Source organism: Accipiter gentilis, chromosome 10 (assembly GCF_929443795.1).
Source record: "Accipiter gentilis chromosome 10, bAccGen1.1, whole genome shotgun sequence".
In the NCBI taxonomy this organism is placed as follows: domain Eukaryota; kingdom Metazoa; phylum Chordata; class Aves; order Accipitriformes; family Accipitridae; genus Astur; species Astur gentilis.
This window is the reverse complement of record NC_064889.1, coordinates 1,646,093-1,658,201: the sequence shown is the minus strand read 5'-3', so window position 1 is coordinate 1,658,201 and position 12,109 is coordinate 1,646,093. Positions and strand designations below refer to the sequence as shown.

Genomic DNA, 12,109 nt, shown 5'->3' with positions numbered 1-12,109 from the left:
CCCTCCTGGGGGGCTGATCAGAGCAGAAAATCAGAGCATGGTCACAGGAAAATAAAGGAGGGAACAAATGCTTTCACCAAGCAGCCCCTTTGATGCGTCCTGCCAAAAGAAGGGGCCGGGTGCTGATCCACAGCAGGGCCTTTTCAGGCCTTGCCTGCTTCAGGCTTCTTTCTGATCAGTGTGGAGCGTGCAGAGGAGACACCCAAGCTCCTGGGAGGCTGCAGAGGCCGCACAGCAAAGGTGCCTGAGCAAAGGTGTATCCGTCTGGCCCACACATCACTGCTATCCCAGCCTTGGGGCTGCCCTCCTCCCCTGTGCGCCCCAGGTCCAAGCACTGCTGCTCAGCCCTGAAACACAGCCCTCACCGCCTCAGTTGTCCTGATACCCCTCTGACCAAGCCTACAGGCTCCTAGCAGTCCAGCTGCATAGAGACGGTACCCAGCTTCTCCACCCAGAGCCCGTCCTGCCCCAGACCAGATCCCCACCAGACCCCACTGCTTCAGTGGTGCCTCATAGACTGCCCCTGCAACCCCTGAACTTCCACTCTCTGCAGACCATTCCCCTAGCTTTCCAGATCTGGATGGGTGCTCTTCAGCCATGAAGAGCATCTTCTCTCTGGTGGTGACAGCTTACAGGTCCCAGTTGTCCCAGGCCTGCCCTCCAGCTCTGTTCAGTGGGTGCCCAAATTCCCACTCTCATACCCTCTTCCCCATCCCAAAGCCTTGAGCAATTCCCTGAACTACTGCCCCCTCTGGCCTCCCCCACCTCTGCAATACTCATCCAGCTCACCCATTGCCCCTCAATGAACTGCCATCACTCTTCTACAAGTATCTCCAGTGGGATGTTCAACGGAAATGATTCTGCCAAAGGGTCATTGTAAAGGCTTTATCTGTCTGAGATCAAGCTATGAGTTCCTCTCTACTGATGCAGAGATAATGATATGTTGTGGTGTAATGTAACAAGACATGTAGGAAGACATAAGACTTCAGTTTCAACATCAGTTTTATTGCAGTGCAGGGTGAATCAGAATGAACAGGAATGAAGCTAACTTCAGCATTTGGGTGTGCAGTCCTTGAATAGATGTGCTTTTTTTTTAGGTAGAAAGTTGTTATAGAACTCTTTGTGTCCCTGCGTGACACAGACTGGTGTTCAGGTCTTCACTGGTGCTGGCAAAGTCTATATGTGTCTTCGTGGACCAAAACAAATAGAGATCTCTGCTACCAGCTCAGTGCACACTAGTCTTTTCCCAATAAATGACAGCTTGCACCTTGTGGAATAAACTGCCCTGGCCACATGGCATGGTCTTTATGTTAGATATCTTTTGAGTCTCATCTAGTGCATAGCCATCTAGCACAACTCCAAAAATGTGGATGTTCTTGTTTAAATTTTTCAATTCAAAAAGGGATTTTGTGGCAGATTAGTGAGTTGTGGTGATTTTTACCTTTTTATTAATATTTTGCCCAGTATGTCTGTTCTGTGACTGTGGAGGTAACAGCAAGAAATGAAAAAGGTATTTGAGAGTTCTGCAAAAAAGAAATGAGGGAAGTTCTTCTTGAGCATGTGAGAAACCAGTGCCCTGTGTTAGGTATGGAATTGAAGAGTGGTATCAAGACACAGTGTAAGGTAGTCTATGCTCCCTCTGGCCACTGTACAAAAGGGATGGTTGGGACCATACAATGTTTTCATGGAATAGTTTTCACCTGGTGGAACTTTCTCTTTTCATTGTGACAATGCCACGTCATGGGTATATGTGCTAAAAACCTGTTTGGAAAAAGTGAGTTTCAACTATGTCTTGTAAACAATTAGTCTGAGTCTTTATGACCAAACTGAGCCTGTGATTACTGCTATGGTGCTGAGATTAGGAGTTTCCAAACAGACATAATTTGGAATGGAGGAAACTGGAATTACCAAAGAACCCCACCCAAACGCTTAAAAAAATTCCACATGCCCAAACATTAGTCAGCGACAAGAACTAATGAGAAAATGGTTGCATTAGAATCAATGGATATTAATTCGGCTGCTGTATCTCACATATAATTTCAAATTTGATGCATTTTAAGAGATTCTGAGCGCTCTGGTCAAGTGTGTGTTAAGAGTAGCTGAATCCAGTGTACTAAAAGAGCTAGGGAATTCCTGCAGTCCTGGTCAGGAGAGCTGAACGACTGCTTCTTACCCTAGTTTTCATGTCCTGCTAGCAGTGAGCTGGAGCATGAATTCCCAATAAGTGCATGTACACAAACACACACATGCATGGGCACACAGAGCCACAAATGGATCAATACGGACAGAAGGACACTATATTTACAGGTCTGCGTGTAACACAGTCAGCATGAATGTGGATCTCTACTAATAGAAAATTAATTAACCAGACCTTTTGTCTCCCCAGTTTTGGTGTCTCAGGACCTTGGTCTTTGCAATGTCTGACATGCAGAGTACCAGTCTGTCCAGTAGTTGGACTTTGGATTTATGGCCTCTCCAGTATCTTGCTCCTTGACACCAGTCTCTCTGATTTTTGGCCCCTAAACTTCTGTCACCCCAGAATCTGGCTTTCAGGTCTCTTTTCCTACTCAATAGCTTTATGGTCATTACCAGATTACTCACATATATGCACATGAATACATTAGGGGGAAAATCTTGAGGCAGGACGTAGAAAGGAAAATAGGTGGGACAGATTGTGGTAACCAGGTGCAGTGGTTGGCCAGACAAGTGTATTGACCAACAGCCTGTTTATGCACGACCAGTCCCTTTTATATCCTTTTCTCTTCATTTTCCTGTACTTGATATCTTTCTTTATCTTCCTTTTCTCTAAAAAACCTGTAACATCTCCAGTTCTTTTGTTTAATCCCAAATTTTCCCTCCACCTCCAGACTTCCTAGAGTAAATTTTATACTACTTTACACAGTAGTCCCTTTCAGCTTGTATAGCATTTGGGAGAGTTTAATCTGTTGAATCACCTTAGTAGGTTTCTGTACCAGTGACAACGGCTCATTCATTCACCTTTGATGGTCTTAGAGGTGACTGATTCAGATGGATCAGGTTGTCAGCGTTCTCCACCCTGTCATTGTTCCACTGATCACTGTCTGTGTCCATTTTGAACAGTCATTAGCCAGATATCCTTATGGTGTGCTTATTAGTTCCAGTTTATCATAGTTTATCCTTGTATTTGGAGAGAAGGTATGGATCTGGAGACCTTACAGATAACAATTATTTTCACAGAGATTTTTTTTAAGTGCTCTTTTCACTTCCTGGTTCCTCAGACAGTAAATTAAGGGGTTTAGGATGGGAGTGACAATAGCATATGCAGCTGACACGAGCTTATTCAAGTCAAAAGGGTCGATTTTCTTGGGCCGGACATACACGAAGAGGGTGGCTGAGAAGAAAATGGTGGCCACAGTTAGGTGGGAAGATCATGTGGAGAGGGCCTTCTTCTTACTCTGGGTATTGGGGATGCACAGGATTGTCATGAAAATTAGTAAGTAGGAGACCAGAGTGATGAAGAAGGAAATGAGCAGTATGAATAAGGCCAATACAAAGTCCACCATCTCTGCCAGTGACATATCAGTGCAGGTGGGGTTCAGCACAGGGCTAATATCACTGAAAAAATGGTTGATAACATGGGGACCACAAAACTTCAACTGAGAGATGAAGGAAATCTTGATCAAAGACACAATGAACCTGCTGAACCAGGAGACAGCTACCAGGTATATGCACATTTCATATGTCATCATGACTGGATAGTGCAATGGTTGACAGACAGCCACATAGCAATCGTACACCATTGCAGAGAGAAGGACACACTCAGTGCATATGAAGTTGCTGAAGAAAAACAGTTGGGTCATGCATCCCACAAAGGAAATACTGTCTTCAGCAATGAAATTTGACAAAATTTAGGGATAGTGACTGAGATATACCAGACCTTAATGAAGGAGCGGTGACCAAGCAAAAAATACATGGGTTTGTAGAGCTCAGTTTGTCTTGATCAGGGCAATGATGACCATATTCTCCAAAACAGGTAAAATGTAGGTCAGCAGAAATACTATGGAGAACAACACATGCAAGTCTGCTAGGGCTGGGAATCCTAACATGAGGAACATGTGCAGCTGAGTGGAATTCTTCTCCTCTATGCAGAGAAGTGCAGAGCTGAGCCTTGGAGACTAAATATAGACCAGGAAAAAAGAAAGCAGAATGTGGGACAGTTAAAAGTTAAACAAAAACTCCAATCCCAAGACAGGATTTGTCTGACTAAGTTTTAGATGCTTGCCTTGTAGGTTCTCCTTTCCATCAATGGAAAGAAACAGGCAGTTCATATGACCTACTGACACTTACCTTAGGATAACATACAGTGCACCAATAGTGCAGGTCCAGTAATAACAAGGGAGACATAGATGACTAGTACAGGAATAGGCATCCAAGTAGAAGCCATTTATAGTACATTCTGATGAATCCCACCCCCAGTTCCTATGTTCATCTTTATTCTAGTTGTTCAGTAAATCTTTGGTCAAATTTTCAAAGGCATTAATGAGAGCTAGATAAACTAAGCATCTAGCCTTTTGAATTCAGGTGTTTCAGAATTGTGATCCTGACATTATTGGAAAGTAAGAGCTGCTCATTCTTTATCACTATTTTTGCCCATTCAAACAGTTTGCATGTGGAATGTGCTATTTTTTTTGAAACCAGAACATTTACAAGAATTGGTACATTGTTATAAGATGATGTTAAAACTATATTGCCTGATCATTTCCTAGAAGAATGAGAAATTCAAACAACTTATTTCAGCTTGAGAAGAAAAAAATAAATAATGACATAGAAATTCTAGTTCCTGAATATTGACCACTGTTGGTTGACTTCTTAAACATTCCTTTATAAAACATCATTGAACTATTTGGGAACTTCATGAACTGGGTTTACATGCCAGCTAACATGATCTTATCCTAGATTAAATCCAGGATTTTCCTTAAATCATCCAGAAGCAGACCCTTGCTTCATGTGTTCTCTTCAAACTACATGACACATCTGTCTTCAGGTGGGATGAATCAGTATCAAGAGGTGCCCAGCTCTGTTGTTAATCACTGAAAACTGAACTGACTAGATGTTAGACACCAGGCGCTAGGAAAGAAGGATCCTGTCCTTGATAATTTACTCTCATTTAACTGCAATAAGATCTGGACACCTACTTCCTTATGGACCTTGACAACCAGCTTTTGTATGATTTTCCTGTAGTGATAGATAAAAGTAACAGATTTTTCTATTACAGTTGATGTTTATGTTAGCCTTGTTATTTTGTTGCTTAATGTAAGAGTCTTGTTTGTGGGTTTGGGTTTTCTTTCCACATATTTTTAAGATGGTAATCACAACAGTTACAGGCCAAGCTTTGTATTTAGGACTTCATTTAGGCACAAATATTAGCTACCCAAAGTCAGGCTGCCCAAACCAAAGTTTACTGTTTGTTCTTAAAAAAAGACAATAGGTGCCTGATCTTGATGTTGCCAGGTGCTGCACGCACTGCTCCCTGCCACAGCTATTGCTACACACGCTGACTGTGTCTAGCTAATGTAACAAGAAGGATGGCATTCATCAACCCTAATGTAGACACACAGCTTCTAGGCATCGAACTCAAAACTAGCACTTTATGCCTCCTTTATAGTCTATAGAGGGAAGTAGGCACTACCAGTGGGAGACTCATCTCCTTCTAATACAGGTGTCTAGAGCAGGACAGACCTGTCACATCCTAGGAGATGACATCTGCTGATCACAAAGGGTGTCTGGAACACTGACTCAGATGTAGTGGTTCTCATGTGGACACCTGAATTCCATCCTTGCTCCTTCACTTACGGCAATATTGTTACGAACTTCTGTTATCTTAGGCAATCTGAATAATCACATCAAAGTAAATGTTAAAAGTATTTTTTCAGGAAAGAATAGTAATGAGAAGAAATGGATCAAAACAATATTCTGTTTCTGTCTTTCTGTTGCAATCTCTGCCCTGCCACTTCTCTCTCTTCTCTGGGGTCTCACATTACTTCTCTCTTTCTTATACCTTCTCCTCTTTCCCTTCTATTTGTCTGTCATCCACTGCAATTTTTAGACATATGTCTTGCAATCTAACTTTTTAACATTTCGAAGAAGTATAATTTCTTACTGTTATAAAAGAGAACCACCACTCCACCCTCCCTACTGTTACTGATTTGTTATTGATTTGTTAGTAGTTAGAATTAATCATATTCAATTTTAATAGGAATATAGAATTGTAAGAAATATTTTAGCAAAAGTATATATATCCCTATTGCATTTTACACATTTAACCAACAACCAACAGCTGCTGTGAAATCCTCTGTATAACCCTGTACCAAGGCTGGAGGAATTGGCCAAAATCATCTAGTAGGAGCATTTAGAACTTAGATAACAAGCTTAAGATTTAAGATAATTTGGATATAGTGTTTATTTGTAGGAGTATATTATAACCTAGAAGAATGTATAAGATGTCAGAATTTTAAATTAATGGAAACTGATAAGTTCTTTATGAAGCAACTTGTGGTTATCTGCCAAGAAACAGTTAGTTACCTGCCAAGGGCCAAACTGCGCAGAATGCCCTAAGGAAGGTCAAGAAGTGGACAAGTGAGGAAGACTATGAAAGACCACCAGAGGACTCTAGAAGACCACCAGAGACCTTCAATGCGCTTGCGTAAAGGACATTAACATATGCTAATAACTTCCCAGAAATCTAATGAATATGCATAACATTTCTCAGAAATCTAATGAATATGAATGAATAAGTTTAATATAAGGTGTATGATTTTGGTGTTCAGGTGTGCTTGGTTCGTGAGAGGACTTGCCCGCGCACCCAGCCATCAATAAAGAAGTGTTTGCTTATCTACACTAAATTGGTGTTGATAAGTTCTTTATTCCGAGTTTTTCGGCAACATTGCCATTACCAGCACCCCCAAAAGCACCACCAGCACTCACACAGGCATGAACAAGGCAGACAGCACAATCCTTTTCTTTCCCTCTAGCTGCTCAGGACTGGACATCAGTATTGGACATGCACACACCCTCCATCCCACATGCACACCAGCAGGTCCCTTGAACCCTGAGCCATATCATAGTTCTGTGCAGAGTCCTTGCCTGGAGCTCAGTCCTGGTTTGTCCAGTGTCCTGCTCCAACCCTGGGCAGTCCCTGGTGCTGATCTCCCTTAGTCGGCAGCTGGTGCAGCTTGAGATTCCTTAGCCAACACCTTACACATACCGAAACACACATACCCGGCGGCACCTTATAGTAGTGTGTGTGCAGGCAGCCGGGAGGAGGAGACTGTCCAGTCCGCGCAGAAGCAGGGTGCAGACCGTCCTTGAACTAGACGAGCAGAACGCAAGGCATTGTCAGTGGCGTTGGTGGTATAGTGGTGAGCATAGCTGCCTTCCAAGCAGTTGACCCGGGTTCGATTCCCGGCCAACGCACTCAGATTTTTCCTTACCTGGGCTTTTCACGGTCGCCTGTCTCTTCTGCTCGAAAACTGCTAAGCGGTGGCTCAGGAAGCCACCACGGAGCAGCTGTTTTGGCAGGCAGCTCTGCTGCTCACTGCAAAGTCATGTGTACAAGGACAGAGCTCTGGCACCAGTGCCCACAGGTACCACGCTGCTGCTGGCATGTCTCCCAGCCCAAGCACCTCTGTCTGCTCCCCAGGCTGTAAGGGGGGAAAGCCTCAGCCCCTCTGTTGGGTCCCACAAGAACAGCCCCAGGTCTTGTAAGCTCCATGGTGCTGTCCCTGCAACTCTGAGTGGAGGCAACAACCAGCCTCTGTCTAGTCTGGTCCTCTATTCCCTGCCATAATGCATCTGTTTTTACGGGGCAGATGCTCTTTGCATCCCTGGTTCTCCCCAGTTTCTCTCCCAGGGATCCGAAATGAGGGTGCTGGTGAGAAATGCTGATACAGTGTCAAATGCTTGGGGCCCTGGAGGATACCCCACTGAGAACACTGTATTCTTCCTGCTGAGTGGCTCCAGGCTGCGCTCCTCACTGTGGTGTTGGTATAGGAGCCAGACGAGAGGGATTTTTTTGTCTGGCCCAGAGCTGGACCTCCTGCTGCTGGTGGTTGCACCTGGCAAGAAAAGCATGCTGCTGTGGCAGGGTAAAGATGAAGATCGAGAACACCTAGGTGGGGACCAAGGCATACACTGTGCTTCACGAGGCCATGTATGCAATTTAGGGTACAGTGGCAGGATGCCTGTTCTTTATATAATGACTCAAAGTCACATGGGCATGAATTTAGTCTCCACCCTTCTCCATCTTTTCCATGTCTCCAGTGCTGGCTAGTCAAACTTGGGGTTTCAACCCCAAGAGGGAATGCTGGTAGGTACAATACCTGTGTTCAGAGCACAGCGTTATTTCCTCTATAGCAGTCTTTCCTGAAAACAGACTCTGGTATGCACTGTAACTTGGTTTGAAATACTGTGTTTAACAATCAAGACTGCATGTCTCAGACACCCTATGCCACCAGCCCATGTTCAGGGCTGTTGACCTATCTTGTCCAGGCGCTGGCATTGCAGAGGCATCCTGAAGTTTACTGGAACTGGATGTAATGATGTTGCTGGTAACTAAGAACTGAGACACCCTCATTTCTCTTGCAGCTTATAGCCTGTGGGCCAAGGGAAACACAAGAAGCCTCTCACAGCTAGACTCTCTACCTAAAGGGCTCAAAGCTTCTCAAGTCTCTGATTCCAGGGCTGCTTAAAGCAAAAAAAGCAATGTTCTTTGCTGTGCTGACAGTCAAAAACCAGTCTGGGCAGTGAGCTTGTATGGACAGTTTGGGTTGGCACAGTATTTACAGGCTCCCACTGTGTCATCAGCAATACTACAAATACGTGGAGTTACAAAGAGGGGAATTGTGCATGCTCAGTTCCCTAGTGAAATGCCCACCCTAACCTCATCTTGCAGTCACACTGCCTATGTCCAGACCTGAAAACCAGCACTTTCCTCCTTTCCACACCATACTCATCCCCTGGAGATTATTCCCACAACACTAATGAAAGAGAGATTGCAATGGCTGTTTTTCATATGAAGTGTACTAACATGAGTTGAGAGGACATATGGAAAGGTCTGTAGTAACATTCAAATCTGATCAATTGGGACACTGGTCTTTGACTACCCTCACAGTAAAACAGGATTACTGTGTGTAGCATTTTTTGTATTTCCACCTCTGTCCATTGCTTCTTGCCCTCTCACTGGGCATGTCTGACAAGAAGATGGCGCTCCCTTCTTTACCCTGCCTGTCCACCCTCCTGACCCAGGTGTTTGGAGACATGCATAAAGTGCCCCCTCAGCCTTCCCATTTCCCATCCTACCCAACTGTTGCACCTGAACCCTATTTGACGGGGTCTCCATTAGCTAGCCACATACAGGCTGCCATAGTGCTGTCAAGATGCAGACTGAAGAAGAGTAACTAGCTGACAGGATGTTGATTTTGAATACACTGATTGGCTGCACATAGGTAACACTGTCTTATAAGGCTGTACCCTGGCTGGGGGCAGGTGAAATGATTCATTGGTACTGTGAATCCTTCCTAGCCAATGATGCTTGACTGTATTCTTAGCTGTATCCTTTAATCTCATATCTGCTGTAAAGGATAAGAAGCTTTGCATTAATTGGCCATTATGCCATTATTATATTCATGTGATACCAATATGATCGTTACCATTGCTTAACCATAGTATTTTGTACAATACTAGTAGTTGTAAGTGTTGTTATTTTGGTAGATGAGTTAAAAATTATGCTCAGACAAATAAATGTCGAAAGTAATGTCTCTTACTTGAAACTTAAGAATGATGAAGATTAAACCATGACCCTGCTGAATGTTTTTAGAGATTACTAACCAGATATTGAGTATTAGTTATCCCGGTTCTATTTCATTTGTTTTATGAAGATTTTATGAGTCATCATAATGACTCCCAGGTGCTCTGGCAGACTGATCCAATGCCCTTTTGAAATTTGAAATGGCATGGTAGAGCCTGATGAGTGTAAGCAAGGTCCTTATGGCCGTCAGTCTGGCCCGCAGGGGTCTTTCTTCTAGCACACAGTTGTCTTCCCTTGCCATTGAGCTTTGCCACGTACCCGGAGAGGTGCATCTCTTCTCCCATATTGGATTGTGCAGTCTTGAACTACAGCCTGAACCTACACACAGTCTTCTATGTGTCTACAATGAACTGCAGGGAGAAATGTCTCTCTGCTTTAGCCTGAATGCCTGCACTGAAAGCACATGAGAGCTAGCTTGAGATGCCCTTCATGATTGAATTACCATGACTGAATTTCACCATGATTCGTGGACAAGCTCATCATGAAGATGGTAAAGTGACAAAGTAAGATGCAAACCAAATTAAAATTTCTGCATACATAGCCTGAGACCTTGGAGTTAATTGGCCTTATGAAGCTGGGACAGACATGAATTATTTAGAAGTTGGACAATATGAAAAGGAACTACAACACTTCAAATGAAAGAAACAATAGCTTGCTTACTATAGAGGACATGGCAAGAGGTAACTACTAGGTGTGGAGAGGCTTCATGAGCAAGGAACGTTTGTGGGCCACCCAGGGCTCTGGGACACAGCATAAAAGCCTGCGCTGCTCCAGGCTCTGCATCCTCCTCTCTTGCCTCCCTTTCCTCGAGGAGCAAGGTAAGCCTGAGTCCCCTCCATCTCTCTCTGTGAGCTGAACTGCTGTCTTGGTGGCTACTGAGGCTGATACTTGGGCTGCCTCAGCTTTGCCGTGCCATACAACTGTTGAAGGGCTGCAATCTCTTTGCCTTTTGGGGGAGGTGGCTGGGGAGACATGGGAGGAGGAGGGCTCTTTCAAGCAGAAGGGGATCCATGGGGCTCAGCTGCAAGGGGGTCTGCCCACCAGAACATGCACCTGCAGGAGGCCATCTCTAACCAAATGGCCAAGTGCATCCAGTGCCATCTTCAAAGCCACAATGGAGATGGGGTATGATCAGTCTTCCCACAGGCGCTTTAAAGCCACTGCGCTGGGGCCTATTCCAAAAGTGGGTGAGCCTTCCTGTGCCGTGCAACTCGGAGGGCACAATGGGGGCCGTGGCAAACGTAGGCGTACCGGGAGTTTTGAAACCACAGAGTCTCCACGGAGAGAGCTGAGGAAAAGACAGACAGACTGCTATTGAGGTTCATGCTCCCTGCCTGCTCTGTGTTTCAGCTTTGCCTCCCTCGCCGAGAGATGTCTTGCTTGAGACCCTGTCTCCCAACGCCCTGCGGCGCCTCCGGCCCAACCCCACTTGCAAGCAGCTGCAGTGAGCCCTGTGTCGCCCGCTGCACTGACTCGATGGTGTTCATTGAAGCCTCCCCGGTGGTGGTGACCCTGCCGGGCCCCATCCTCACCTCTTTCCCTCAGAGCACAGCCGTGGGATCCTCACTGTCAGCTGCTGTTGGGAGCTCCCTCAGCGCCGGGGGGGTTCCCATCTCTTCTGGGGGCTCCCTTGGTCTGGGGGGGTCAGGGCTGTGTCTGCCTCCCACCCGCTGCGGTCTGAACTGCTGAAGCCAGCAGATCATCCCCTTTGGAGCACCAAGGAAGACAGGGATCCTGCAGCAGCAGGAGCATAGCCACGGCTTGCAGGTGGGCTGAGTGTCCTCATCCCACCGGGCAGAAGGCACCTGTGCCTGCTGCTCCTCGCTGCACTGCAGGCCTCGCCGTGTCTCCTGTGGCTCTGCTTTGCTCTGAGCTCCTCAGGAAAGGGCTCGTTCTCTTCTGCTTTGCTGAACCTCCTGCTGACGCAGGGAGTGTGCCGGAGTTAGGGCCTGCTCTTGGTGGGCTGGCATTGCCACCGGCTCAATCGGAATGGGGAAAGGCAAGCGCTTTGCCTGGAGCTTGTTCTTGGGAAATGGGCCATTCTCTGTGCCTCCCTGAACCCAGCGGACATGTTTCTCGGTCTCTGCATCTCCTCCTTCTCATTAAAGACTTTGTGCCGCACAGCTGGAGTCTTGTGGCGGTTTGTTCTCCTCCTCCCTCCTTTGGCTACGCGCTCTGCAAGGAGGAGCACTGGCTTCTGTCCCAATCTCTACCAGCAGTTGTGGGTGGAGCTCCCTGAACTTAGAGCAGAGCACCAAAAAGCCT

At 45.7% G+C, this 12,109-nt stretch overlaps 1 protein-coding gene and 1 non-coding gene across 2 annotated transcripts; one reads left to right on the top strand and one right to left on the bottom strand.

Moving 5' to 3' along the window:
• Positions 1-3,191: 3,191 nt before the first annotated feature.
• Positions 3,192-4,383, bottom strand: LOC126043691 (olfactory receptor 6B1-like). Its single transcript, XM_049812477.1, is given in 4 exon segments — positions 3,192-3,886; positions 3,889-3,974; positions 3,976-4,154; positions 4,327-4,383. Coding segments are annotated over 4 exon segments (1,017 nt in total).
• A 2,997-nt stretch (positions 4,384-7,380) lies between these two features.
• Positions 7,381-7,452, top strand: TRNAG-UCC (transfer RNA glycine (anticodon UCC)). The gene has a single exon. It is a non-coding gene; the product is annotated as a tRNA-Gly (tRNA).
• Positions 7,453-12,109: the final 4,657 nt, after the last annotated feature.